At 41.6% G+C, this 27514-nt stretch overlaps 1 protein-coding gene and 1 long non-coding RNA gene across 2 annotated transcripts; one reads left to right on the top strand and one right to left on the bottom strand.

Moving 5' to 3' along the window:
- Positions 1–4085: 4085 nt before the first annotated feature.
- LOC146059097 (uncharacterized) lies at positions 4086–18877 on the bottom strand. The gene is made up of 4 exons (XR_014470148.1): positions 18724–18877; positions 10736–10927; positions 5823–5881; positions 4086–4347 (listed from the first exon to the last, which is right to left on the bottom strand). It is a non-coding gene; the product is annotated as an uncharacterized LOC146059097 (long non-coding RNA).
- On the top strand, positions 7509–18915 carry MIP (major intrinsic protein of lens fiber). The gene is made up of 4 exons (XM_083171219.1): positions 7509–7868; positions 10683–10847; positions 14127–14207; positions 18730–18915. Exons 1-4 carry the CDS (start codon positions 7509–7511, stop codon positions 18913–18915), a joined length of 792 nt encoding a protein of 263 aa, XP_083027345.1.
- The last annotated feature ends 8599 nt before the right edge of the window (positions 18916–27514 follow it).

Below are 27514 nucleotides of genomic sequence, written 5' to 3'. Positions count from 1 at the left end.
CCTCTTGTCCTTATATTTGACCAACAACATATTTTCGGTGCATATTCCCCTGCTTTCACCCCTTCTCATTACTTGGGCAATGTGCGTTTTTGGGAGGCCTCTTTGGTTCTTGCGCACAGTACCGCAAGCTGCTGTACCTCTTGAACCAAGGGCCTTAAACAGGGGGATGCTAGTGTAAAAGTTATCCACATAGAGGTGATAACCTTTATCCAGGAAGGGGTGCACTAAATCCCAGACAATTTTTCCACTAACACCTACGAGGGAGGGGGGGCATTCTGGCGGTTCAATTCTTGAATCCTTCCCTTCATATACCCTAAACCTGTGAGTGTACCCTGAGGTGCTTTCACACAGCTTATACATTTTTATGCCATACCTTGCCCTCTTACTGGGAAGGTACTGGCGGAATTTAACCCTTCCTTTAAAATGTATAAGGGACTCGTCTATGCAAATGAATTTATCTGGGATGTACATGTCTTCAAATTTGGCACTGAAATGATCAATGACCGGCCTGACTTTGAATAGCCGGTCAAAGGTGGGATCATCTCTGGGTGGGCACTGTGCATTATCGTTGTAATGCAAAAATTTAAGGATCGTCTCAAATCGAGCCCGGGGCATGGCCATACGGTAAAATGGGGTGCTGTACAGAACATCTGTACTCCAATATTGCCTAATTTCTGGCTTTTTTACTATGCCCATATGAAACACCAGACCCCAAAACGTCATCATCTCTACTGCATCTACAGGGGTCCACCTAGCAAATGATGACGTGGGGTTTTGAGCAATAAACTGCTGGGCATATAAATTAGTTTGGTCCACCATTAAATTTATAAAATCATCAGAGAAAAATAATTTGAAAAAGTCAATTTCTCTGAGACCTGTGGAATCAAATTGGATTCCTGGCATGGCCAAAAACTCAGGAACCTGGGGCTCAAAATTGTCTGGTGGTGGGGTCCATACGAGATCAATTATTGGGGGGGGGGGTCTCAGCTGCTCTACGGGGGCATCTTTGAGGGGGTCCCTCATCACCAGAGGAGGAAGAGGTGCTTAAGACGAATCCTTCAAATTCCCCGCTTGCCTCACTGGCTGTGTCAGAGTCAGAGGCAAGCATGGCATATGCCTCCTCCGCTGAATACATTCTTCTGGATGACTGGGATGACATTTGGGATGACATTTGGGATGCCATTTTTATTTTTGTGTTACTGGTAGTGAAATGTTTCAACACGTGTATAGTGTAGGGGGGGGTACAAACTTTATTTCAACCCGGGGGGTATGTAGTGTGTAGTGTGTATGTAGTGCAGAAAAAAAAAATACTTTATACAAAAAAAAAAAAAATTGAAGGGGTTAAAAAAAAAAAAATTGAAGGGGTTAAAAAAAAAAAAAAAAAAGGTCCTGCGCCAAAAATTGAGAACAGATGTTGGTCAGTAACGTCCGTCACTGAACAGCGCTCAAAGGCAACAGGAATTTGATCAAAAAAAAAAAAAAATAGATCAACCCTGTTCCGAAAAAGCTGATCAGTGATGTACGTCACTGATCAGCGCACAGTGGCCACAGGACACCCACAAAATCACAGTGTGTGTAAAAAAAAAATTAAAAAAAGACCCCACAGCACCCACAAAAAAAAAAAAGGTGATCAGTGATGCGACACTGATTACCAGTGAGGGGCAGCAGGTGCACAACCTTTGGTGCAACTGACAGTGCAACTGGCAGCAACTGACAGGTATATATATAAAAAAAAAAACCTCTGCACCCCCAAAAAGTTGCTGATCACCTCAGATATAGTGATCAGCACAAAAGGCAGGGGCAGCAGACACAAAATTTAGCACTCTCTATCACTCTCTGTCACTATCTCTCTCTATCTCTCTATCTCTCACTATCTATCACTCTATGACACTGCAGCAGCAGCAGTGACAGGTATATATATATATAAAAAAAAACCTGCGCCCCCAAAAAGTTGCTGATCAGTTAATTTATACTGATCAGCACAAAAGGGGGGGCAGCAGTCAGTTATATAAAAAATATATAGCACAATCTGTCACTATCTCTCTCTATCTCTCTCTATCTCTCTATCTATAACTATCACACTGCAGCAGCACAAAATATAGCACTCTCTGTCACTAGGCCTCTCTATCTCTCTCTATCTCTCTCTCTCTATCTCTCTCTCTCTCTCTCTCTATCTCTCTATCTATAACTATATCACACTGCAGCAGCACAAAATATAGCACTCTCTGACACTATCTCTCTCTATCTCTCTATCTCTCTCTCTCTCTCTCTATCTCTCTCTATCTAACGCTATTACACTGCAGCAGCACAAGTTCACAACACAGGAAGTCACAAGTAACAGGATCCAGGAAGCATCCAGCGCACTACAAGTGATGAAGCAGTGATCAGGCAAGGTATTTGCAAGGATCAGGTAAGTATTTGGCAAGGTTCAGGTCAGTATACTGCGGCAGCTAGGCACGGTGACCGCACTGCACGCAATTCCAGACCGGAATGGCGTCTGCAGTGCAGTCACCGTTAGTTTAAATCCCCCTCCTTGGCTGTGATTGGTCCGTCGGCCCGACGAACCAATCACAGCCTTTGGGGGCGGGCGGGGTGAGGTGGGGTGACACCAGTGTCACCCTTACACCCCGCGGTGATTGGTGCTGTACTTTACAGCACCAATCACCTCCGATCCCGTGTCACCGGCGAACATTATTCGCCGGTGACACAGGAAAACGCTGTGAATGGCTGTTCACACTGAACAGCCAATCACAGCGATCGCTGACGGGGGGGCGGCATCGCAGCCCCCCCTGGGCATGCACGGACATGTCTGCTGTCAGGGACAGCAGACATGTTGAAACTGTCACCGCGTCTATAGACGCGGTGACAGTTACAAGCCATGACGTACATTTACGCCATGTGTCGGGAAGTACTTCCCGACCATGACGTAAATGTACGTCAATTGTCGGGAAGGGTTAATATCATTGCTATATTGCATTTCTGAGGTTATTAGCATAATGATGGCCATTATTATCGGCTTGTCCACCACTTCCAGGTTACCTCAATAGGACAAGTCCCTAACACTACTCTGAGACAGGTCCAGGGCACAGGGCCCCCCGGCCAGCCCAGCAGAACCACCCCATGGCATCACATTAGTGTGAAATTGAATTGATAGTAAAAGGGATAGGGGAAATTATATGTGATAAGACTTACCTAGGTAAGAGGTAATAATAAATGTTGAGGGTGCTACATATATACTAAACAAACTAAAGGGGTGACGGAAAGTGTACGATATGATGCCATGGAGCAGCCCAGCAACTGCAGCCCAAAGAGCCCTGCGCCCCAAACACAGTCCCACAGACTAACACTCAGCATATATGTATAGTAGGACTTACCCTCATAGTGCCAAGCTGAAGTGTGCAGTCTTGAATGTTGGGCTATTGAGGTAACCTGGACGCGGTGGACAAGCCGATAATAATGGTCATCATTATGCTAATAACCTCAGAAATGCAATATAGCAATGATATTAAAAGGTCTAGCATTTATATTTAGTGTGCACCTGCAAACTCCTCCTCCTGCTTGCAAAGTTTAATGGGTGTCTGACTGCAGGGGATTACAATGAAAAGGTGGCAAGATGACCTAATAATGGGGTCCTTCCTAGCAATGCCCATCTAACCAATGGGCCGACAACAATGTTATGTAGGGACTAATGCCATCTCTCATCCCATGCTTAGTGCCTAACGCATGGGATAAAACCACTTTCAAACACTTTAGTCAGCCGGCAGAGTGACTCTGGCCAGACCTGATGCTCATCTGACCAATGGAGCCTCTTCCATAGACTACAATAGAGCATAGTGACTTCTGCCACCTATGCCTATTGCCACTTACCCAATAGTACTTTTGTACATGACTATTTAGGGCATAATGCACACAGCGCCTTGTCTTATTGATGTCTAACCTTGAGGTCTTTTTCTGCTACATTAAGCCTAACTCCCCTATATATCCTCTGGGTTTAGTGCCCACCTACTGAGCTAAAGACAATACCTACAGGCCTGATGTCCTAACCCAGGTGGTCTAGAGTGATATAAACAACTGACTTACCAGTCTCACATTTGGTATTTATTGGAAGTGTGAAATCTGCCACCACCTCCAGGATTTGAGTAGTCTTCACCTGAGGCAGGTCAAGTGTCACCACCTCAGGGCTTTCTTTAGCAGTGGCTGGTGTTAGCTCTTTTGTGTGGCACACTGCCTCCAAGCCATTATCTGTGACTACCACTGTTTCCAGGCATCACCTCTGCTCTGTTACCAAATGAATCTGCAATCCAGGACATCTATATGTAGTAACCTCCATTTCATATTCTGCTGGTCCTTATTAGAACCAGAACAGAGGTTAGTGTTGCCGCACAGTATTTGTCAAGATTATTTGCAATCTGATTGAGAGCTACGGTAATGGGAGAACCAACATAATACAGTTTTTCTGCTTTCGGCTAATATACATGTTAAGTGTGTTGGTAGTGCACCCAAGAGTCAAGTAGATAGGTACATTGTATCAAAAGAGAAAAGTAGACTCTCTGTGTTGGGGCTATCTACTTCCATGATGAGCATTTGATACCCACAACCCTACCCTATGGGATGGGCCCAATTCCGTCTGATTTTGGCAGCAAAAAATAATTGAGGCCCTGACTAGTACCTGAGTGTGTTACCCTCAGGAAATATAAAATCCATTGGTAACTCGATTGATGATCATCATCCATGTTGAATTCTTCTTTTTCCTAGGCTCTCATTGGCACTGTACCTCCTCCTCCTCCTGTCCCCCTGCTATGGTTAAAACTATTAAAAATAATTATAACTGTCTATTAGCCATTCCCCCATTTTCACCTCTCTCACAGGCACTTATTGTCGGGGTATGTTATATGCCATTACTCTTTGAGAGGGACCAAAACTTGTAGATACCGACAACAGCAGACCTGTACTTGTGGCTGTTCCCTTTACACCTGGGCACACTCAACCCACCGTTCACTGCTAAGCACCCGGTGGGATAGCAGATACCCAGGGGAAACCCGTGGTTACTTTTCTCACTATTATATCTGAGTATTTCCTATCACATATTTTGTATATCCTGTGAACCTATAAAAACCCTATTCAGACCATCAGTCCAGGGCGGTGCACATTTCCTATTTAGGGACTGCACCTAGACGACATAGTTCTTCCATAACCCCACACCTTATTTCAGGGTCCTACTATATTCCCCAAAAATTTGCTTTATGCTTATAGTAAACGGATCCTACTTTATGATCCCACCAGCTTGGAATCCAATACCATTTTATGATAAACCGTAACACAGACAGATGAATATTGTGGTTGGCAGGAGCACGTATTCAACTAAATTGTGAATCACACACATATCTGGCTGTTTCATAAAAAACTGTATATACACATATATGTACTTTGAGTTGTATATTTATTAATCTGCGAATAGACCAAAACTTTATTTTTAAACTATTGATTAAAAATTTGAACAAAAGTTTTTACAACAAAAAAAAACATGAGTGCCCCAACACAGAGAGTCTACTTTTCTCTTTTGATACAATGTACCTTATTAGTTCCAGGTTAGGTTATGTTAAAAAAAATTGTAAAAGCTGTTAATTTCCCTCCTACAGTATGTCCCTATAGATTGTAAGCTTGCAGCTGGGCCCGGTTACCTCCACGTATGTCTGTTGTTACCCAGTTTGTCTTATCTCTTTTTACAATTGTAAAGTGCAACGGAATCTCCTGCACTATATAAGAAACTGTAAATAATAATAATCACAAGAGAAAAAAATATTAGCATTGTACTACTGTACCTTTGTGATCTTACTTGTTGCACTACAGCAGCTGAATCTTTTATGCTCTTGAGCCCCACCTAGTGGCAATAGTTGTTTATATTAGTGAACTGTGAACTAAAATTTTTGGATGTAAAAGGTATTTGCAAAATATAGCATTATACATACATTTATATGCATGGAGATACCTATGTCAATTGCTATTTTTTTATTTATTTTTTGGAGCTGGAAAATGCTGACACCACAGAACACAGAAAGGGATCTGAGCTGAATGAAACCTCACACACAGCAAGTGCTTTTGTTCCCGAGGATGCTCGCACAGCGCTTTACAAACAATCCCAATTGCAGATGGGATAATCCCATAGGGGAGCTGTGGATTTAGGATGCCTCTCCCAGACTGACAGGAGCCAGAGAACTGTACACAACGGCAAAACTCAGCTGAGACACAAATTGCCGGTGCAACAAAATACCAGATATGAAGGGTGGGGGGTAGCTCACCCCAAGTTACAATGCATATCATTTCTACAGACACACGTGTATGCATGTGGCTGTAACACTTCAGACGCCCCACTAGCAGACAGCGTTTAAATAGCATCACAACAGTCAGATGACGCAACAACTATGCCTGAAAATTGATTTCTCAATTCTGATTGACAATAATAATACGTTTGTGAGAAGAGAACATAATAAATAATATTGTCTCACGTTGTAATAGTGGCAGCACATAACCCTAGTCCTATTATTTGTACAGGGCACATTTTACCTCCAGCATAATAAAGTCTTGTTCAGCATGTGTTACTGGGGAAAGTTTAAGGAAAACATTTCTTCTTTAGTGCAAATGGTCATTTTATAATGTAAGGAAATCACATACTGTAGAACAGCATGTAATCTATTGTCAGTGAGATAGCTTTTGAGCTGTACATTAAATCAATAGGAATATTCAGTTCTATACTCACATACACACTATCTCTACTTCATCGGAGGGATTACAGCTTACAGTAGAGTATATTACTTACACATGTCTATATTCCAATAAATATTCCCTGCCCCTACTTGATATGAGCTGAGGTCAATACACACATTTTGATGTGGCATGTCATGTTATAGCCTAGGCATTTGGTTAGACACCAGCTGTGAGCAGACATACTGTATCTGTGCAAAACACATTTTTGGACTTATAAATGTGTCACTATTGTACACTACTGAAGAGCAGCAAGTTTCATCTATTATCTGGCCACTACAGTGTTGTGTGTCCTTATATGATGTGCTACCCTGAGGGAGGAGACAGTATACAGGGAAGAGTTAAAGTTTTGTCACTACCCCTCCTGCTAGGGGGTGTGTGTGTATCTGTATAGGGGGATTAAACATGTCACAGCCTCTGCCCCTTATAAATCCCCCCGCCACTCTATAAACAGGTTGGGGGGGAAGTATCCACAGCAGTTGGGAGTTTGGAGCAGTTACTCTGTCCGTGGCTTTTTTCAGTTGTTGTTGTTGTTGTTTTTTTAACGTTTCGTTTTTCTTTGTAAGGTTACATTTTTTTGTTAACCTTTTTTGTTTTGTTTTAAATTTTGAAGTAATACTTTAAAATACAGTTGTCTCCAGTTTTGGGCAGTTTTCCATCAACATTTTGGGGCATCTCCCATTAACTGTGAAAATTTTCACCTGCCACCCGTTCTCTACCCCAAATTTTACACACAGCCCGCAATCATGTGGGAATTCCGCTCTTTCTCCTTCTGGAGAGCAGTTTTTGCGGAGTTCTTTGCTACCATGTTCTACGTTTTCTTTGGCTTGGGTGCATCTCTGAAGTGGGCAGCTGGTCCAGCAAATATATTGCAAATTGCATTAGCATTTGGTCTTGCCCTGGCCACTATGGTCCAATGTGTTGGCCATGTCAGCGGTGCTCATATTAACCCAGCTGTCACCTTTGCCTTCCTCATTGGTTCACAGATGTCCCTTTTTCGTGCCATTTTTTATATCGCAGCACAACTGCTGGGAGCGGTGGCTGGAGCAGCCGTTCTCTATGGTGTCACTCCTGCAGCAATCCGTGGCAACTTGGCTCTTAACACGGTAAATACTATTGTTAAAATTAAAAATTTGCAGTGTTCATTTTTCATAGTTTATCATAATCTGTGCGTTATTTTCTTCCTACATAGTTAAGAACTAGCTAGACGGCATAAAGTGAAAGCACAAGTAGAGGTAGATGTATCAAGTAGTGAAAAGAGTGGATAAGTAGACCAGTGGAGAAATTGGCATAGCAACAAATCAGTGCCTACCAATAATTTTAAAGAATGTAATCGATAAATGCTCCCTCAAAGCTAATTGGTTGACACTGGTCTTCTTCTCCACTCTATTCTCTGCTTGATACATCAACCTATATGAGTAAGATGACATTTCCATGTTTGAAAATGGCAGTTTATCTTCTAACAAATGTGCGCTAATTTGTCCATCGGTCAAACTTCCTTTACTAAGTAAGCAGCATTCCACCACTTGTTGAATATTAATCTTTCTAATGCCTTTACTGCATCCTAAATCTTTACATAACACTTAAGGCCCCCATGTATGACAGATGTATTATGTCAATGTCCCGATCGCCTGACAGCTGGGTCAGAAAATCAGGATTATTGAACATGCTGAAACCTCCTGATTCCCTGATCAGAGGAGTTTTCTGTGGGGATTGGGAAAATCAGGAATTTTTAACATGTTTAATTTACCCGATTCCCCGCTGGATCGCCATTCGGTAGTGGTGAGTTGGGAGATTTCACTGGCTGATGTATGGGAGGCCTTAGCCTGTTTTTCATAAGAGATGCTTTTTAAAAAAATATATAACCTACAAATAACATTCACATATACTATAACTGTTTCCATATATTGACTTAACCTAAGAAGTTTGACACTGTACTTATGTTCTATGCACAATTGACTTATATTTCCTGTCATTAGACACTGTATGCAAAAGGTGGCTGCATTATCCCTCAATTATTTTATTAATAAGATCTGATATGTTCCTGTAACCTGTAAATAAACTGCATATTTGTGAATGTTATAAATATTATACATATATATGGTAATTTATGAGCATTCCAAATGGATGTATTCATTATAGAAAATGTATAATGACAGTAGCTAAACTGTATCTGCTTTATACTGACATGTGCTATTAAAATATATGGTTCACTCATATACTGTATGTGTATAGATACTGCATGTTACTAATGCAACACACAAACAGGCAAAAGCTTACAGCCAGTGTTGTGAATGCCTGATGTGTCTGCATTTCACAATAGGCAGATCTGCATTTGTAGATGATGATGTAGCCTAAAGGTGTGTACACACAGGGCAATTGTAGCCCTATTTCTAGACCCATACACACTAGCCGATATTGTTAACAACATCGCTTTGAAAGGGGCTTCTGGTCGATATTGTTCACAATATCATCTAGTGTGGACACTCAGTATCGTTAATGATGCGCGCTTTTGCGCGTCGTTAACAATAATTGATGTCTTTCAAACATGCAGATCAATATAGCTAAGTGGCCTGCATGTTTAGTGGGCCGTTACTGAATGATACCAGCAGCCGATATCTTTCAATGTGTACGAACAATATCGGTCGCCCGTGGCCAGTATAGTTAACTATGGTTAACTCGGCTCCCATTGGCTAGTGTGCATAGGGTTTAAGTAATCTTAGTAGATTGTTAAGAAATTAAGCACAAATCGCTCTGTGTGTGTATACCCCCCAGAGATGGCAATGTGCGGTCCCGCACATTGCCATCGCCTGCTCAGATCTTGTGTGCATGCAGGCAAAATCTATTTAAATCGCCTGTATGCTGAAAAATGAAGTTGGCACAGATCACTCAGCCCAAACCTAGTCAAAGCCATCTTTCATTACCAGGTTTATGCGTTTGAGTTACCTTTTCATTAATTTTGGGTATACATGCTAGCAAAATAGATTATATAGATTAAACGGTACTCTTTACCTAGAACGGCGCCCGCGATTAGCATCGCGGGCGTCGGGGGTAAAAAATCGCGGGCATCGCGGTCATCGTATGCACATAAAAAATTGGGTGCGACGCGATGCCCGCGATTTTCCCATAGGGATCAATGTTAAAAGTCAGATTGGACGCGATTTTAGTGTTAAATGCCTCAATGGCCGCGATTTTTACATAGGAAACAATGTTAAATGGGCCACAGAGCCCTAATAGTCCCCCTGAAGTCTTAAATGGCCCCCACAATTTTTAACGCCACCCCACGATCAACGTGAACCCGAAGCGTGGCGAGCACAGCGAGCCCGCGAGGGGTGGCGGTATGCGTCCTCCGACCTTTTCATACCCCCACTATCCACGTCGGCGTGGAGTTGAGAATAGAATAGTGTGGCGAGCGCAGCGAGCCACCGAGCCCGAAGCGTGGCGAGCGCAGCGAGCCCCGCGAGGGGACGCGGATACCTGTGAAGCCCGCGAAGGGACGCGTTTACCTGTGAAGGTATCCGCGTCCCCTCGCGGGGCTCGCTGCGCTCGCCACGCTTCGGGTTGACGTTGATCGTGGGGTGGCGTTAACAATTGTGGGGGCCATTTCAGACTTTAGGGTGACTATTTGGGCTCTGTGGCCCATTTAACATTGTTTCCTATGGAAAAATCGCGGGCATTGAGGCATTGAACACTAAAATCGCGTCCAATCTGACTTTTAACATTGATCCCTATGGGAAATCGCGGCCATCGCGGGCATCGCATCGCACCCGTTTTTTAGTGCATACGATGGTCGCGATGGTCGCCGTTCTAGGTAAAGAGTACCAATTAAACATATTATAGAGTAAAATAACCAAAATGCATATCAGACAGCCTGTGTGCCAAGTTTAATATATATTGCCTTCTTTCATCCCTGTACATAGATTCATCCTGGTGTAAGCCTTGGCCAAGCAACAACTGTAGAGATTTTCCTCACCTTGCAGTTTGTGCTGTGTATCTTTGCCACCTATGATGAGAGGAGGAATGGGCGTCTTGGCTCTGTGTCTTTGGCTATTGGATTCTCCCTCACCTTGGGGCACCTCTTTGGGGTAAGTGATTGCAGACGACACAAAATTACTCTAAGCACTTGTCTAATGTAATCAGTATTACACTTTCTTTGTCCAGGAGGCTAACAGGAAAAGTATACAGTTAGTTTAAGACAGTGATTCACAAATTTTTTCAATAGCGGCACTCCTGGGTATCAACAATGTATTTACGGCGCCCCTCGGCCAAAAGTTTCATATTGAGAAAATCAGGAAAAAATATTAAATTAAGTAAATTGTGTTTATATCTCATCCTTAGGGTCAGTTATGTTGTAATGGGCAGGATTCAATTCTGTTTGTCCTCAATTTGCCTATTAAATTGGCCTTAAATAATTTTAATTGGTCATGGACTTCAATATAGGGCACCCCTGCAACTCCTCCAAGGTCCCCCAGGGTGCCACCGAACACAGTTTGGGAACCACTGGTTTAAGAGAAGAAAAACACATACAGATTTATAAAAAAAAAAAAAAATCTTTATATTTCATCTAACTGTTCAGGGAAATCAGTTACAGTATTTATATTGGTATCTATTCCTGCACACATTCTGCTTACATGTCCAATCTACATATAAATTAATCTACAATTCACATGCAGGGGCGAATTTAGGGGTCAGGCCGCCCCTAGGCACAACATTTTTGGTGCCGCCCTGAGGCCCGTGCCTCACGGGCCTAGGCACAAATTCCGGCCCTGTTCACATGGATATTTCATTTTTTTATTATTTAAAGAATATTTAAAGAAGTTTGGCCTCTATCGATTGATGCTAATTTTGTCTTGTAAATATTAATATAGTAACAGTGCACATTGGCCCTCATTCTGGTTGACTCGGTAAGTTGCGAAGCTCGCAGCTTACCGAGTCCCAGAGAGCCCGCCCGCCAGAGATTTCTGCCCAACACGCAAGCTGAGAATGGATGTTTATGCAAAACATCCATTTGCATGCGTGCGGATGCAATCTGCATGCGTGCGGATGCAATCTGCATGCGTGCGGATGCAATCTGCATGCATGCAGCCTGGGGATCTTTGTGCGGGCAGCAGGTGCCGTTTAAGTTTAAATTTGAGCGCTGAAATAGAAATATTAGATGATACAAAGTATAGAAAAGTGAGAAGTGAAGTACCTCTCCTGGAATAAAAATGTATAACAAAATATATAAAAATGGAAATGAAAATAAATGATGATAAATATAGAAATGAAAGAAAAAAAAAGTATATATATATATATATATATATATATATATATATATATATATATAACAAAAATAAAAATAACTTTATGTGACTTAATGTGATACCTGTGGAAGGATAAGTTTACAAATGTATACAGCTCCATGTAGGAGGAAAGCATAGGGTATTGCAGTCCCCAAATCCTCCTTCAAAGAGCTGTATACATTTGTAAACTTTTCTTTCCACAGGTGTCACAACTTAACACAACTAAGCAACTTTTTATTTATATTTTTATTTTCTTTTTATTTATTTTTATATATTTTTTTTTTTCCATCTTTCATTTCTATTTTTATCATCATTTTTTTTCCATTTTTATTTATATTGTGGTACTTGTTTCCTATCTGGGCGCCAGCTAAGTTAATTGCGCACCATGCTATTCTCCGTAGAGAAATCTGATCGCATCGCATCGTACACATACACGATATTGAACGATGCGATGCGATCCGATTCGATTTCCCATAGGAAACAATGTTAAATGGATCAATTTACCCAAATCAGCATAGGGAAGAATGGTAAATGGGCCAGAAACCCCAAAAAAACCCACAGAGCAGTGGAATGTCCCCCCAAAAGTAGTTGACGCCACCCCGCCATCAACGTGAACCCGAAGCGTGGCGAGCGCAGCAAGCCCGCGAGGGGCGGTGGTACGCGTCCTCCGACCTTTTCATGCCCTACTATCCACTAGGGCGTGGAGTGAGAATAGAATAGTGTGGCGAGCGCAGCGAGCCACCGAGCCCGAAGCGTGGCGAGGGGACGCGGATACCTTCACAGGTAAACGCATCCCTTTGCGGGCTTCCCAGGTGTCCGCGTCGCCATGGACACCTGGGAAGCCCGCGAGGGGACGCGTATAACTGTGAAGGTATCCGCGTCCCCTCGCAGGGCTCGCTGCGCTCGCCACGCTTCGGGCTCGGTGGCTCGCTGCGCTCGCCACACTATTCTATTCTCACTCCACGCCCTAGTGGATAGTAGGGCATGAAAAGGTCGGAGGACGCGTACTGCCGCCCCTCGCGGGCTCGCTGCGCTCGCCACGCTTCGGGTTCACGTTGATGGCGGGGTGGCGTCAACTACTTTTGGGGGGACATTTCAATGTTCAGGGGTGTTTTTGGCCCATTTACTATTGTTCCTATGATAATTTGGCTAAATTGAGCCATTTCACATTGTTTCCTATGGGAAATCGAATCGGATCGCATTGCATCGCATCGTTCAATATCGTGTATGTGTACGATGCGATGCGATCAGATTTCATTACGGTGCCGTACGTAGAAAACCTGGGCGCCCAGATAGGAAACAAGTACCTATATTGTTATACATTTTTACTCCTGTCCTGGAGAAAAAATGTATAACAATATATATAAAAATTCACTTCTCACTTTATATACTTCGTATCATCTTATATTTCTATTTCAGCGCTCAAATTTAAACTTAAAAATCAACAAATACAACCCAATAGAGCAGCTCTTTCCTGCCTTTTTTTCTTTCTTATACCCATCTTTTATTAGAGTTCAGCACCATGCTAAAATCCTCTACAGGTTGAGTATCCCTTATCTGAAATGTTCGTTACCACAAGCATTCCGAATAAGGGATTTTTAAGTTTTTTTGAAAAAAATTTTTTTACATACTTACCTGTCCCCTGGTGTGTCCCCGATGGTCCCTCAGCGTCCATGGAGTCCTCCGTCGAAAAAATTCTAACTATTTAAAAAAAAAAACATGGTTTTTGGAATAATTCGGATAACAGATATGCGGATATAGGATACTCAACCTGTATTACTAAGCATGTGGCATTTAGATGACCTGCAAAGCTGTGAATATCACAGCTTTGCAGGTCATTTAATATGAGGGCCACAAACACACACACACACACACACACACACATTTTTTAACTGTTGTTTGTAATAATTTAAAATAGTGTTTCACTGCTAATATAGCAATAGTGCACTCATACATGCTACTACTCTGTCCAATAAGAAATCTTCTTTTCTGTGGCCAATCAACGTCTCCTTATAAGCTGTAATTTGTAACAAGCGTAATGCATATGTTGTGTTTACATCTGAAATCTTTTTGTGTTTCTAGATATATTATACTGGAGCCAGTATGAACCCAGCAAGGTCATTTGCCCCAGCAGTGCTTACCAGAAACTTCACCAATCACTGGGTAAGAAAATGAATATCTGTATTAACAAGTATTATCAGTCTCAGAAAATAATCAGGGGCCACTTTATAAACATTATTTTTACTTTTTACATTACTTCAGATATCACCTAAATGCATTAAAGGGCTTTTGGAGCAGTTTTTTGTAAATAAAAAAACCTTTATGTGAAACATCTACGCTGTTGTAAATAATAGTAAAAGTGTTGGGAGTTTGTACATGCTCTCCATCTATAAAAGACTCACGAGACCTGCGCTTCCTACATAAAAATTGTATCAATGCACAGAATAAAATAAAAAAAACATTAAAAAGACTTCAAATAACAATGATCAAATTATACTATGTTTGTTAAATTTGCCACTCTTTCCCCTTTAACCCTTTAAGTGCCAAAATCTCTATGAGCGATGTGCAAAAATATCTGATAAAAATGCCAGCATCGCTCACATTTGTTATATAAATTCAAATAAAAAATGCTGTGTAAAAAAAGATTATATTTCCTAAGTAATGTAAACATTACAGGTCATTATGATGAGTACAAATGTTTGCTTGGCAATTTTCACACCTATGTTTTACAAATTCACTTGGCACTCAAAGGGTTAAATGATCAGATAATGCAAGATATACCTGATGTTGAAAATCTTGTCAATGGCACATGAGGCTTTGATATTTTTTCCAGCACTATGATGTAAAAGCAGTCAATAATTGAAGGAGTGAATCTGGTTGATACAGATATGCAGAAGATTAGAACAATGGGGGTTATCTAGTCCATTCTTTCTTACAAAATCCTTCTTAGATGGACAAAACCATGTGCACTGCGGGTGGGGCAGATGTAACTTGTACAGAGAGAATTAGATTTGGGTGGGGTTTTTCTTCAAACTGAGATCTATATTGAAGTGTAAAATCATGCAGTCAGTATTTTCCCTGCACAGAAACAAAATAACTCACCCAAATCTAATTCTCTCTGCACATGTTACATCTGCACCCCTGCAGTGCACATGGTTTTGTCCATCTAAGAAGGATTTTGTCAGAAAGAATGAACTAGAATAAACCCCAATGTCCTGCATACAGCTTTATGTGCACATGCAGGAAACTTTTCCAGCCCAGAGGCCGGCACCCCAGCTAACTGGTAAGCTGGATGTGTAAAACAAAAAGTATTAGGATGCTCGCAAATGAATGGATTGATGCTGGAGAATTTCAATGGTAAAAGCAACAAGCTCCTCTTAGTGCCAAATATATGCAGCCAGATAGCACACTGCAGGACGCTAGGTGAGGGATCCAAATACAGTCACATGTGCAGTACCCAGTGCCGCCACGGACGGTGGAACACAAAGAGTGTGGGTGGCTTGTATGGAATGGAGGTGGATCGTACACGTAGTGAATGACAAGGGCAAACGCAGGATTTTCAGAAGGGGGTTTCCAGAGGGGCGGAGCAAAGCACAGAGATGGACACTTAGGTGACCCAGTATATGCCGGGTCATTTAAAGTATTATAGATAGACCAAATGTATATAAATAATAATAAATATATATATATATATATATAAATATATATACATAACAGCAGTGTAGACCCCTGGGCATAGCAATGTATTGGGGCCCCTACCTATCCTCCAGCAGTAGGGGTGGGGGGTGCTATGAGCGGAAGCTTTGATGTCCCGCGGGTGGTAGGGGGTATTATATCAACCGCTCACCATGTAGGGCTCAGTAATTTCCACTAATTACCCCTTTACTGCACAGATGGTGGGAGATGAGGTGGGATAAGGGGGCATTGGGCTGAATGAAGGGGTCCCAATAAATAACTTCCAGGGTGGTAGAGGATGTTTAATACACAGAGGAGGGGTGTATAGTGGAGTGGGCTTATTATTCATAATTTTCTGGTGGGAGGACAGCTTGCTTCACTGCAGATATCTCCAGTTCCCAGAACTAGATTTCTTAGCTTTTAATGGAATTAAGAACTAGAGAATCCCACCTACCAAGTGGTACTGGGGACTAGGGGATCAGAGTTCAGGAGGCAGAGCAATCTGCCAACTAGTATATAAAACTACATACCAGGTGTGTGGAGCTGGAGCAGTAACCAGCTGCTTGAAGGCTGATATCTCTGATTCTGGGCACAGTAGAGACCAGTTTCTAGTGTCCCTCAAAGGTGGAGAGTCCCAGCTTTGGAATATACCCTCAGAAAAACTCTAAGTCAGACAGAAACTGAAATATCTGGCTGGGGAGAGCAATTAACAGGCTTAAATGGGGACCACTGCTTTGAAGTCAGATATCTCCGGTTACCCAGGGCCGATTTTTAAAATTCTTATACCCATGGAAAGAGGGGACCCTCAGCTTTCAGATTAGGGCCCTCAGATTTCAGGGGGGTTTCTGGGTACTCATAAACCCCTGCTGCGTGCGCTACTGAATGAGTCCACTGACAGCGTTGCTGCGTTGTCCCATGGACAGGTGCGTGCCAGAATGCTGCCATGGCATCTGGACTGCTGATGGTTTATAGTTTGTGATTTGAGCTTCAATAACGTCTGATAGCGGCAAAGTTCTGCGGGTCAGTAGGGAAAAGTGGCTGAGAAGTCAAAATGTTTTGTGACGTGTCTCACCAGGACTTTTTTCAAGACTTTCTTGGGAAAGTCCGATTGAGTGACGGAACTAAACTTGTATGTCCGATGGACCCACAAGCTGTTCACGGTGTAAAAAACAAAATCTCCTCCTCAGGGTCCACTGATTGGTGCTCCACTAATGGCTGCCAGTCATTGGGGTTCTGAACTGCTCCTGTGACCCCCTGTGTAGTAAAGTGATGCTGCAAAGCCGCAGTACACTTTACAGCACTAGAGGTCACACAGACAGGGAGCCCTGATGAGCGCTGCAGGTGCTCTGACAGGGGATTGGTAAGTATGATCATTGGAGGAATGGCTGTGGCAATGGTAGTGACGTGATGGCGGCGGCACATGTGCAGCACATTATAATAGTATTTTCTACAAAAAATACCTTGATAATGCTGCGGACACCATCGCAGAGACAGAGCTTTATCGTAAGCTCTGCTCTGCATGCGATAATTGATACATTTGTGTGATGTACTCAATTATCACATTGCAAATTATCACATGACATCTGCATATGAGGATGCGGTTGGTGATAAATTGGCCCCTTAAGCTTGTAATCTTTTATAAATTTTGCTCTATGCCAATCAGTAAATATACTTTGAAATGCACTATCATGTTACAATATAGAAACATAGGTTACTGGTGCATATATCACTGATATTAACAAATCAACATTCAAATCAAGAATGACAATCAAACAAGAATCAATACTCAGCTTATATCTAAAAGTTCTTGGATGTGTCTTTCATATATTCTGTTATCTGGGGAGGATCCATCCTCACTTCTCTGATGCACAGTCAGTCATCGTAGAAATTCTCTGGTGAGATCAAAAGCGATATGACTAGATTTTGACTGCATGCAGTCAAAATCTAGTCAGGTGATGGCAATGCATGGGATAGCACATCGCCGTTGCTGGCGATCCATGCTTAATTTCTAAGTGATCTAGTCAGATCACTTAGAATCAGCCCTGGAATCGCCTCATGTGTATGCCCTTTTAGACAAATCCCATAAAACAAAGGGAACACTCCCTACATCTCTTTTGCTTACAAAGCTATATTTTCTGTTATGGGCTATTCCTCCTGATCTTGGTGTAACTGGTATTTGGACCTAAAGATCAGTGTAACCACTGTGTCTTACAACACCATGACTAAAAGGGCATACACATATTCGCTATGGCTGATTTTGACTTGAATGCATGGAGCTAATGTGGATAGACAAATAGGGTGAGTTTTATTTCAGGTTGATATTTCTAAAATGAGATGTAACTTCACAAGTATACGCGCCCCCTCGCCACGCTTCGGGCTCACTTTATAAAATCAACTCCACGCCGACATGGATAGTGGGGGTATGAAAAGGTCGTAGAACGTGTACCGCTGCGCTCGCCACGCTTCATTTAACATTGTAAGCACCCATTAGGGTGCTTATACAATTTTTAATCGAATAGGGGGCTAAAATCGCATCGCATGCCATCGGGTGTATTGCATGCGATACAATGCGATAAAAACATTGCGCGATCAATATCGGGGGCGCCGTGATAATACACAAGTACCCAAAATTATTATAATTTTTTTCAGAATTAAGGACACTTCACTAGGTGATTCTGCTCAGGAGATCCCAACATATCTGCTATGGGTTTGGGTTTGCTAGGATCCCTTTTTAATATCTTATTATGAACACCTCAGGTCCCAGTGGGGTTGCTAGCATATTAATATATATATATATATCACTCCATTAGTGCAATAGATAGTAGACTTATAGCCAATAAAATAATCAAAGTAGTGGTAGGTCCAGGCTTGTAGATACATTATAGAGAACATCTGAAATACTGAATGATAATGTACAAATACAGAGGCCATTCTGTTGGACAAAGAGACATATATTTGTAAATAATGATGATTAATTTAACTTATTCAAATAATAACATCTTACCTGCAGGTCTACTGGGTTGGTCCTATCATCGGTGGAGCACTTGGAGGTCTGGTGTATGACTTCATCCTCTTTCCAAGGCTGAGAGGGCTGTCCGAGAGACTTTCAATCCTTAAAGGAGCTCGGCCTGTAGAACCTGAAGGCCAGCAAGAAGCAACGGGCGAGCCTATAGAGTTGAAAACACAATCCCTATAAATAAAACCTCAGCACATATTTAGCAACACAGAAGCGCTCACATACACAATTTGGGCCTAGTTAGCATAATATCCGTCATGGGAAGTGTGTTGGGGGTGGGTGGAGGGTTATATTTTGAAAGATGTTTCTTTTCATACCAGGCTGTAGGTATTGTGTTCAAGTAGAAACAGAAGGAACGGTTAATGTGCTTGACTTTCTCATCGAAGTGGAGGTGGAGGCAAAGGAAGTGGGACCATTTGAATGGGCCATACAAATCAGGAGCAGAAACATGCAGATCATATATTCCACAAAAGGATCTTTACTGCATAAATAAAGGGATTAATCCTCCCTGCCAGAGAAACCAACACAGGTGGAAACCAGATTGTAACGCAGCTCCTAAGTGCCTTGTTAATATGCCAGCTATGGGTATCTAAATGACAAACGGGAAGGTCCCCATCAAACTTCCTAGCCTCCCTCCTAACTGCACCTCTGATGCTGCTGTACATCTCAGACACATTATTTTCTTCATGCCGCATTTTACTTTTGCTGGTTTTAAGAAAATGTTTTCTTTTTTTTGTGTTTTTTTTTTTAAGAGGGTGGATCAAAAATATGGGCCAAAAACCCTTTTATTTTACAATGAGCTTCTTTCAAATATTCTGTAGAAATCTTGTAGCAGTGAAGGTGTTTCTCCAATAACTCATATCCCTCTGTGTGGAATTGTTTGCCCTGTACTCTGAGAACTTTAGTACTTTCCGGTCTTAGTGCTGCTCATGGCTTACCACCGTTTTTCCCCTCTTCCTTTATTTCAGGGGCAAATTTGTTTAAGAACATGGGATTTGGCAAAAAAGCAGTTGTATTGCTGGTATGGGCATTTCATGTGGCACAATTATTCACTATTGCTAGCAGTAATCTTTGTTTTATCAAATATCATAATGCAAATAATAAGATGGGAAATGTTTTGTTTATTGTCCCAGTTTCCACAGATCCCTCAGACCTCTCTTTACCAGATAAAGGATCAGATTTACTAATAAGCTTTGTCAAAGTCATCGATGATCGTGGCTTTGTCTGATTGATTTAAAGTAATTTAACATTTATTTCTGTTGTAGCTTAAAATCCATTGGTGAAAGTCACCGATCATCGATGGCTTTGACAAACCATGGGTTATTAATAATAGCCCAAAGTCTATACCAAAGCGTCTTTCCTATGCTGATAAAAAAAAAAAAAAATTACTCACAGCACAGAGAACTAAGCTTTACAGAGACTTTTGGGAGCTATAACTTTTTATCTACACTTGATTAATATGCTTCATTTTTGGTTTGAATATAAACACAATTAAATCTTGGGGTAAGTAGAAGGTGTGTCTTTTAAAACTGAATTTTGAGTTAGGTATATTTCTTTATTGTTAAGTTAGATTATGTTTAGGTCTGATCACTAAATTACCTTTTGTAGCCCAGAATTCTAGTCTGTTTATATATTTCTTCAGATTAAGCACACAAGTCACGTGCCTACATCTATGTACTGTAAGTGACATATATGTTTAGTGCATTTAAACAAACAAATGAAAAAGTGGTACTACAGTATTGTTTTAAAGGTATATGGGATTTGGCATAGTCCAAAAGGTGTTTAATTACATGTTAATGCTTCAGTTACAACATGGCAATAATAATAATAATAATAATAATAATAATAATAATAATAATATTATACAGGGCAATTTTCAGTCAGAACAATTGAAACTTTGTAATCACTGACACTCGCAATATTGACTTAACGCACAACATCAAAATAATAAAAAAATGTTATGCTATTATTCAGATACCTATAATTATGTGTATAATATATATATATATATATATATATATATATATACCCTTTTCATGCTTGAAAAATCTGCAGCTGTTTAATTTAAGCCCTTTTACAACAGGCCTATGTGTAGCCATAAACCGTATGAGATAAGTACAATACTTTAATGTAAAAGCGGCACCTGTGTAATTGCAGGTTTGTCAAGCATTAAATGGGTTTAAATTTATGTGCCACTTACGAATGAAAATCCCTCAAACAATACATAATAATGCAGAAATTTCTCAGGTACGAATGAAGTAAAGCAAGACTTAGGTGAACAAATCTGATAGCATTATCACAGTACAAATACTGTTTTTTTTTTGTTTTTTTGTTTTTTGTTTATGCAAATACATGTTGCATACTGCTGCATGAATAACATACTCGGATTTGGAAAACTGAAGGATAAAAGGCAGAATATTATTTAACAAAACTGTATTTCATTAAGTACGGGCAGAAATGATTATATATGTAATGCTAGCTGCGGTGCTCTCTTCAGTTCAAACATTCACCTGTTCACACTCAATTCAGAACTTAAAAACTGTGCATTGTGGCATATGATTACATCTATCCAATCAAATTGTAATAACGATGTTAGTCTGAGATTAGTGGATGCAGGCCTATTAAATAATAACTAAGAACTTTTACATTAAAACAACATGCCCAAAATAACAATTATGGGGGAAATAAATGGCAATCTAGCAATTACATTTCAACGACACTGATTGAGGCACAAGCCGATAATCGGTAACTTTGAAAATCCACTATATAGTATTGGTATGGTTGAAAGTAGAAACATTACCAGAGAATGGTTTCATCAAGAAAGGATAACTCATTTCGAGACAAGACTGCAAACTTTTATCAAAATATGGCTACACTGGACACCAAAATGCCCAGCAAGTTTTTGTGACACTGGAACTGATTTCAATCACATGGCAACAGATGTACAAGATCTGCAAATGATGAAAACAATTGCAAAGCAGACATTGCATTCTAAAGGTGCCCACACACGGTGCAATGTGCTCCATGCATTTTTTATACTGCATCCCTTCTAGTTCAAAATACATGCGATGCGCTACAACAGCGCGCAATTTGAACTAGATGTGATGCGATCTAGCACAAAAAGTATGTCCTGCACATACTTTTTGTACTTTGCAATGTGATGTCCCCGGGAGCACGCATGGCAAGGCCAAAAGGCACTGTGTGTGGGCACCTTTAATCACAACAACCCAGAATTTCTCTCACTGCTTTGCTGTGGAAAAACGTACTACAATTTATCATAATTTGTTCATGTTAGTTTGCACAATATTTATTTAAGATTTTGTCTGGTCGCTGTTTTTAAGGACGTTCCATATTTCAGTGGCAAAGGGATTAAAACAGAAAAAACATGACTAAAAACATATACATGTGTATTTATAATGAAATATTGATACGTTCAACACAGAAAAACATGCATGCAGTAACACTACCATAATTATCTACATAGCTAAATAATTATTCACCTAAATAGGTATCATTTAACTTCAAGATAAAATGCGATGTTTACAAATTTAAATATGTATATAAGTATAGTTAATTTATGCAATATTTCACTGTCAGTAGTGTGATCATTTGTTCCAAAAAATATGTATTTTCAATAACCTGTCGGTTCTCATTAGAATTCATTTCGACCACCTTATTTCAAGTGAAAGTACTTAAAGACTTAAGAGAAAATAAATTCCTACCTTATTGAAGATAAAAGGAATTCATACTGGATAATGGTCTCTATTGACCACAACAGCATTTACATGTTACTTAAAGCACAATTTGGAAGCAATAAAAGGTATTATATGTATCAGAAGTGATCAAATAAATATAATGACCTTTTGTTCCTTGTGAATACATTATATAAATATGTAAATATAAATACATATGTATATATGAGTGTGTATAACTATATATACATGCACATATATATGTGTATATATATATATATATATATATATATATGCATACATATAGACATATATGCATATTTTATCTGCAACTATGGTAATTAGCTCAGCACAGGACAGAGGGATTTGTCATTGTTCACTTAAAAGAACTGATAATTTCTTTGGAACCTCCATCAATAAACGTTTGAAAAACGACAAAAAAAATGTATCGGCTGTTTATGTTATGTATAATGCGTGTGTTGTTGAACATTAGTAACAGGTTGGAAGAATAGCAGTTGTGTATTATTTTTGAAAGCTCCCCAATTATCCTATATAAAGGACTCCTGGGGAGCTGCTGGCAGGGAGGAGATTCAAAACTGCCATCTAAACGAATGGAGGCCGCTGACTGGCTGAGAGAGTGCTTTCAGCCAATCAGTGGCCCCCATTCTTTTCAATGGCAGTTTTCAAATCTCCTGCCCTCCCACCACAGAACTACTGTACTACACACTACCACAGTGGCGGGGGACTACGAGGTACAAAGCGGGGAGAACGCTTTTACTCTCTGCAGGCTATAGGCGGTTGGCACACACCTACAATTCGGATGCGATACATCGCGGGTGCAAAAAAGCAATCGCAATGTGTCACTGATGCATCTGATCCGTGCTGCCCATATGATCTGTAGGCTCTGATGCAATGCGCACGGGATGAGATGTCAAACACATTCGATTTGGCCTATTTTCATCAGATATATTGGCCCGATTCAATGAAATCAGATGAAAACAGATCAAATTGGACCTGTGTATGGGGGCCTTTAACTTGGTGACACTCCATCTAGGTTAAAGATGCCATAAGACATCACTTAAAAGGGATTCCGGAGATGCTGGGGTGCACCCATAGACTTCCTGCTTCTCAAAAGAGTAGTTATTGCCACCATGAGTATAGTAAAAACCCTTGTTGCTGTCATAAGCTTGACAGGAACTGAGAATGTGGAGTCTGGACTGAACAGATAAATAGGGCACTGAGACACTAACATACTGGAACCTAATAGTAAGCATTCCTTATTTGCATTGACAACTAGAACTCATTCTTCTTCTTGCTATATAGCACTGATTTCAGAGATTCCATCTTGAACCTGTTGAGAAAACCATTGTTTCAAGTTCAAAATGGGATGGAATTTGTTTATGGTTTCTGAATTAAGAAACAATTTGAAGATAAAAATGTTTCCAACATTAAGTTTTATTGAGAACATAAAAGTAAAGCATGGGAATAGAGATAAAACAATGGAAGTAACAAAGAGAGAGCAATAACTCAAAGGAAATGGAGAAGTCAGGACAATTATAGACATCAAGCAAACAGTTAAATAAAAAGTCACATAAAGGGAATGCCACTGCTGCTACCATGGCCACATTGTTCATCCTGTCAACGCATAGAATGATGTGGCCAAATCCAGCATGACGGATCAATTATCTTCCCACGTGCTGATGGGATCAGCAGTTTCGATAAATGACCCACAGGCACATGCATTGGATCATCGTCATGCCCACATAGGTAATTTTTTAAATGATTGGTCATTCTGATCGGTCGTAAATGGCCATATTGTTTCAAAAATATTCTTACAGTGTATGAGGGCACCTAAAGTGTGTTAAAGATCTGACTCCCATTTAAGTTAAATGGAACAGTAAAATCTGGGTATGATAATGAACCATAACAAAAAGGTATAGCACCCTGGGAGGAGGATTTGGAAAGTCTACTTAGACTAAAAAAATTAGTCTGCTGGGGTCCAAAAAGAACAGCAGGATTAAGTGCCAGATGTATCAAGCTTCAAAAGGTGATAAAATGGAGAGGGATCATAGGCGTGCGCACATTGAGTGTTAGGGTTGCACAGGCACCCCCTAATGCTGTGCCCGCCCTTATGAACACCTCCCTGTGGCTAGCAATACCAGCAATACCTTTTACCAAAGATTTTTGCAGAAAGAACTGTATTCCATTAAAATTGCCCATCAATCAGTTATATGTGTTTTGCATTGTTCATTGTCATATCACTACATACCTGTGTCATCCATATATGTTTTTTACTTTATTTGCATGTACTGTTACACGGTGCACCCTCTAATAAAATGTGCTGCATCCAGCCAATCAGCTCCTACTTGTCATTTTTTTCAAAACCATCCTGTAATATGGAAGTTAGGAGCTGATTGGCTGGCTACTTGTCATTTTATCACTTTTTGAAGCTTGATACATCCAGCTCTAATACTCAATGTATCCACCTAGTGCTTAATCTGGAAATAATAAAACCAGGTAAAGGGACCTAAATTAAATTTAGTGCTAAGGAAAGAGGTTAAAAAATTATTTTGGGAAAATAAATCCACTATGTAATTAATACCCAAATGTACCCAATGGTGCAGAAGGGATATTGATAGGAACATCATCAGATTTAGAGGCATTCAATTTATATTATGCAGCAGCACTATAGTCCTGTACACATGGGGCAATTCTAGCCAGTATTGCTGGGGATATGGTCACTGACCGACAATATCTCTGTGCATATGGGGCTACTGTCGCCAGGAGCGTGCTCCTGCAAACAGCCCTGCAATGGTTGCTGGTCACAGGAGCATGTTGTCGGGGAAAATTTACAAAGAACACGACTAAGTTCCATTTGTATTTGCATTTTGGCCAAGGGTGTAACTAGCAGTTTGTGGGCCCCATAGCAAAATTTATAATGGGGCCCTCTGGAAATGTCAATTACACATTATGCAACTGTAATCACCCTTACAGAATATGCGACACACCACAAGGCCCCATACACATTATGCAACACACCGCAATGCCCCTTACACGTTATGCGACACACCGTAATACCCTTACACAATATGTGACACACTGCAAGACCCCATACACATTATGCGACACACCACAATGCCGCTTACACATTATGCGACACACCACAATGCCGCTTACACATTATGCGACACACCGCAATGCCGCTTACATATTATGTGACACACCGCAATGTCCCTTACACAATATGCAACACACCGTAATACTCTTAGACATATGCGACACACTGCAACACCCCATACACATTATTCAGCACACTGTGATGCACATTACAAACTATGCCAATAATCACAGCCTGATAAACACATTAAAAAAGTAAATAAAAACATATTATTATTTTAATATAATCATATTGCATAATGCTGCTGCAACATGTTTATATGCAGTAGCCCCTCTCACCAGCATCAGCAGTAGGGTTACCACCCGTCCGGGATTACTCCGGACAGTCCGGTAATTGACACCGGCGTCAGGAGTCCGGAAGGGTGGCTGTCCCGGACTATACATAGTCCGGGAATTGATCTCCACCCCCCCCCCCCGCCCGGCCGCTGCGCCGGCACCGCAGATTACATTACTGCGGTGCGGGCAGCCATCAGAGACAGTGAGTGACAGACATCGGAAGGGTCCCGAGCCGCGCCATCCCCGCACGCACAGCAGTACTGGGATTGTAGGAGGGGACGCGGTCACACGGCGGCCGCACCAACCAATGGTGGGGAAGTGGCTGCTGCGTGACCGCGTCCCCTCCCACACTCCCAGTAATGCTGTGGGGGGGATGGCGCGGTCATGCTTCAGCGGCGGGCACTGTCTCCTGTCCTGGCTCCCCTCTGGCAGGCTCCGAATCCACCACCAAAGAAGGCTACTCTATTACAAGTAATTTGTTGCTGCAGAGCTATGTACATTATATATATATACACAGGGGTGCCGAGAGGGGGGGGGAGCAGGTACAGTTTACCCGGGCCCAGGCCTGTCAGGGGGGCCCGGGTCTGGACACACATTTTTTTTTTTATTTGGTGGCGAGTGCGCTGGGTCTGAGTGCACCGTAGTCAACTTTTCAGTGGCAGAATTGGGAGTGCGGATGTGGGCCAGCATGGGGGCAGCAGTATCACAGTGGTCCTTCCACTCTCCGACTCCAGGGCCTGCTGAGAGCCCACCATATGATTTGGGAGTTTACACCTGGCAGAGCATATAACCCCTGGGAGAGCATGTAACCCCTGGCAGAGCAGATTAATCCCATGGCAAAGAGCATGTAACTCCGGGCAGAGCATGTAACCCCTGGCAGATAAGGTCAATCTCATGGCAAAGAGCATGTAACTCCGGGCAGAGCATGTAACCCCTGGCAGAGCAGGTTAATCCCATGGCAAAGAGCATGTAACTCCGGGCAGAGCATGTAACCCCTGGCAGAGCAGGTTAATCCCATGGCAAAGAGCATGTAACTCCTGGCAGAGCAGGTTAATCCCATGGCAAAGAGCATGTAACTCCGGGCAGAGCATCTAACTCCAGGCAGAACATGTAACCCCTTGCAGAGCAGGTTAATCCCATGGAAAAGAGCATGTTAACCCCTGACAGAGCATGTAACTCTGGGCAGAGCATGTAACTCCAGGCAGAACATGTAACCCCTTGCAGAGCAGGTTAATCCCATGGAAAAGAGCATATTAACCCCTGACAGAGCATGTAACCCCTGGCAGAGCATGTTAACCCCTGGCAGAGAATGTTAACCCCTGGTAGAGCATATAACTCTGGGCAGAGCATGTTAACCCCTGGAAGAGCATATAACTCCGAGCAGAGCATGTAACCCCTGGCAGAGCAGGTTAAACCCATGGCAAAGAGCATGTTAACCCCTGGCAGAGCATGTTAACCACTGGCAGAGCATGTTAACCCCTGGCAGAGCATGTAATTCCGGGCAGAGCATGTTAACCCCTGGCAGAGTATGTTAACCCCTGGCAGAGCATGTAACTCCGGGCAGAGCATGTTAATCCCTGGCAGAGCATGTTAACCCCTGGGAGAGCATGTAACTCTGGGCAGAGCATGTACAG

The sequence above is a fragment of the Crinia signifera genome, chromosome 2 (assembly GCF_055691185.1).
Source record: "Crinia signifera chromosome 2, ASM5569118v1, whole genome shotgun sequence".
Classification (NCBI taxonomy): domain Eukaryota; kingdom Metazoa; phylum Chordata; class Amphibia; order Anura; family Myobatrachidae; genus Crinia; species Crinia signifera.
Note: the sequence above shows the minus strand (reverse complement) of the source record. Positions and strands in the feature narration are given on the sequence as shown.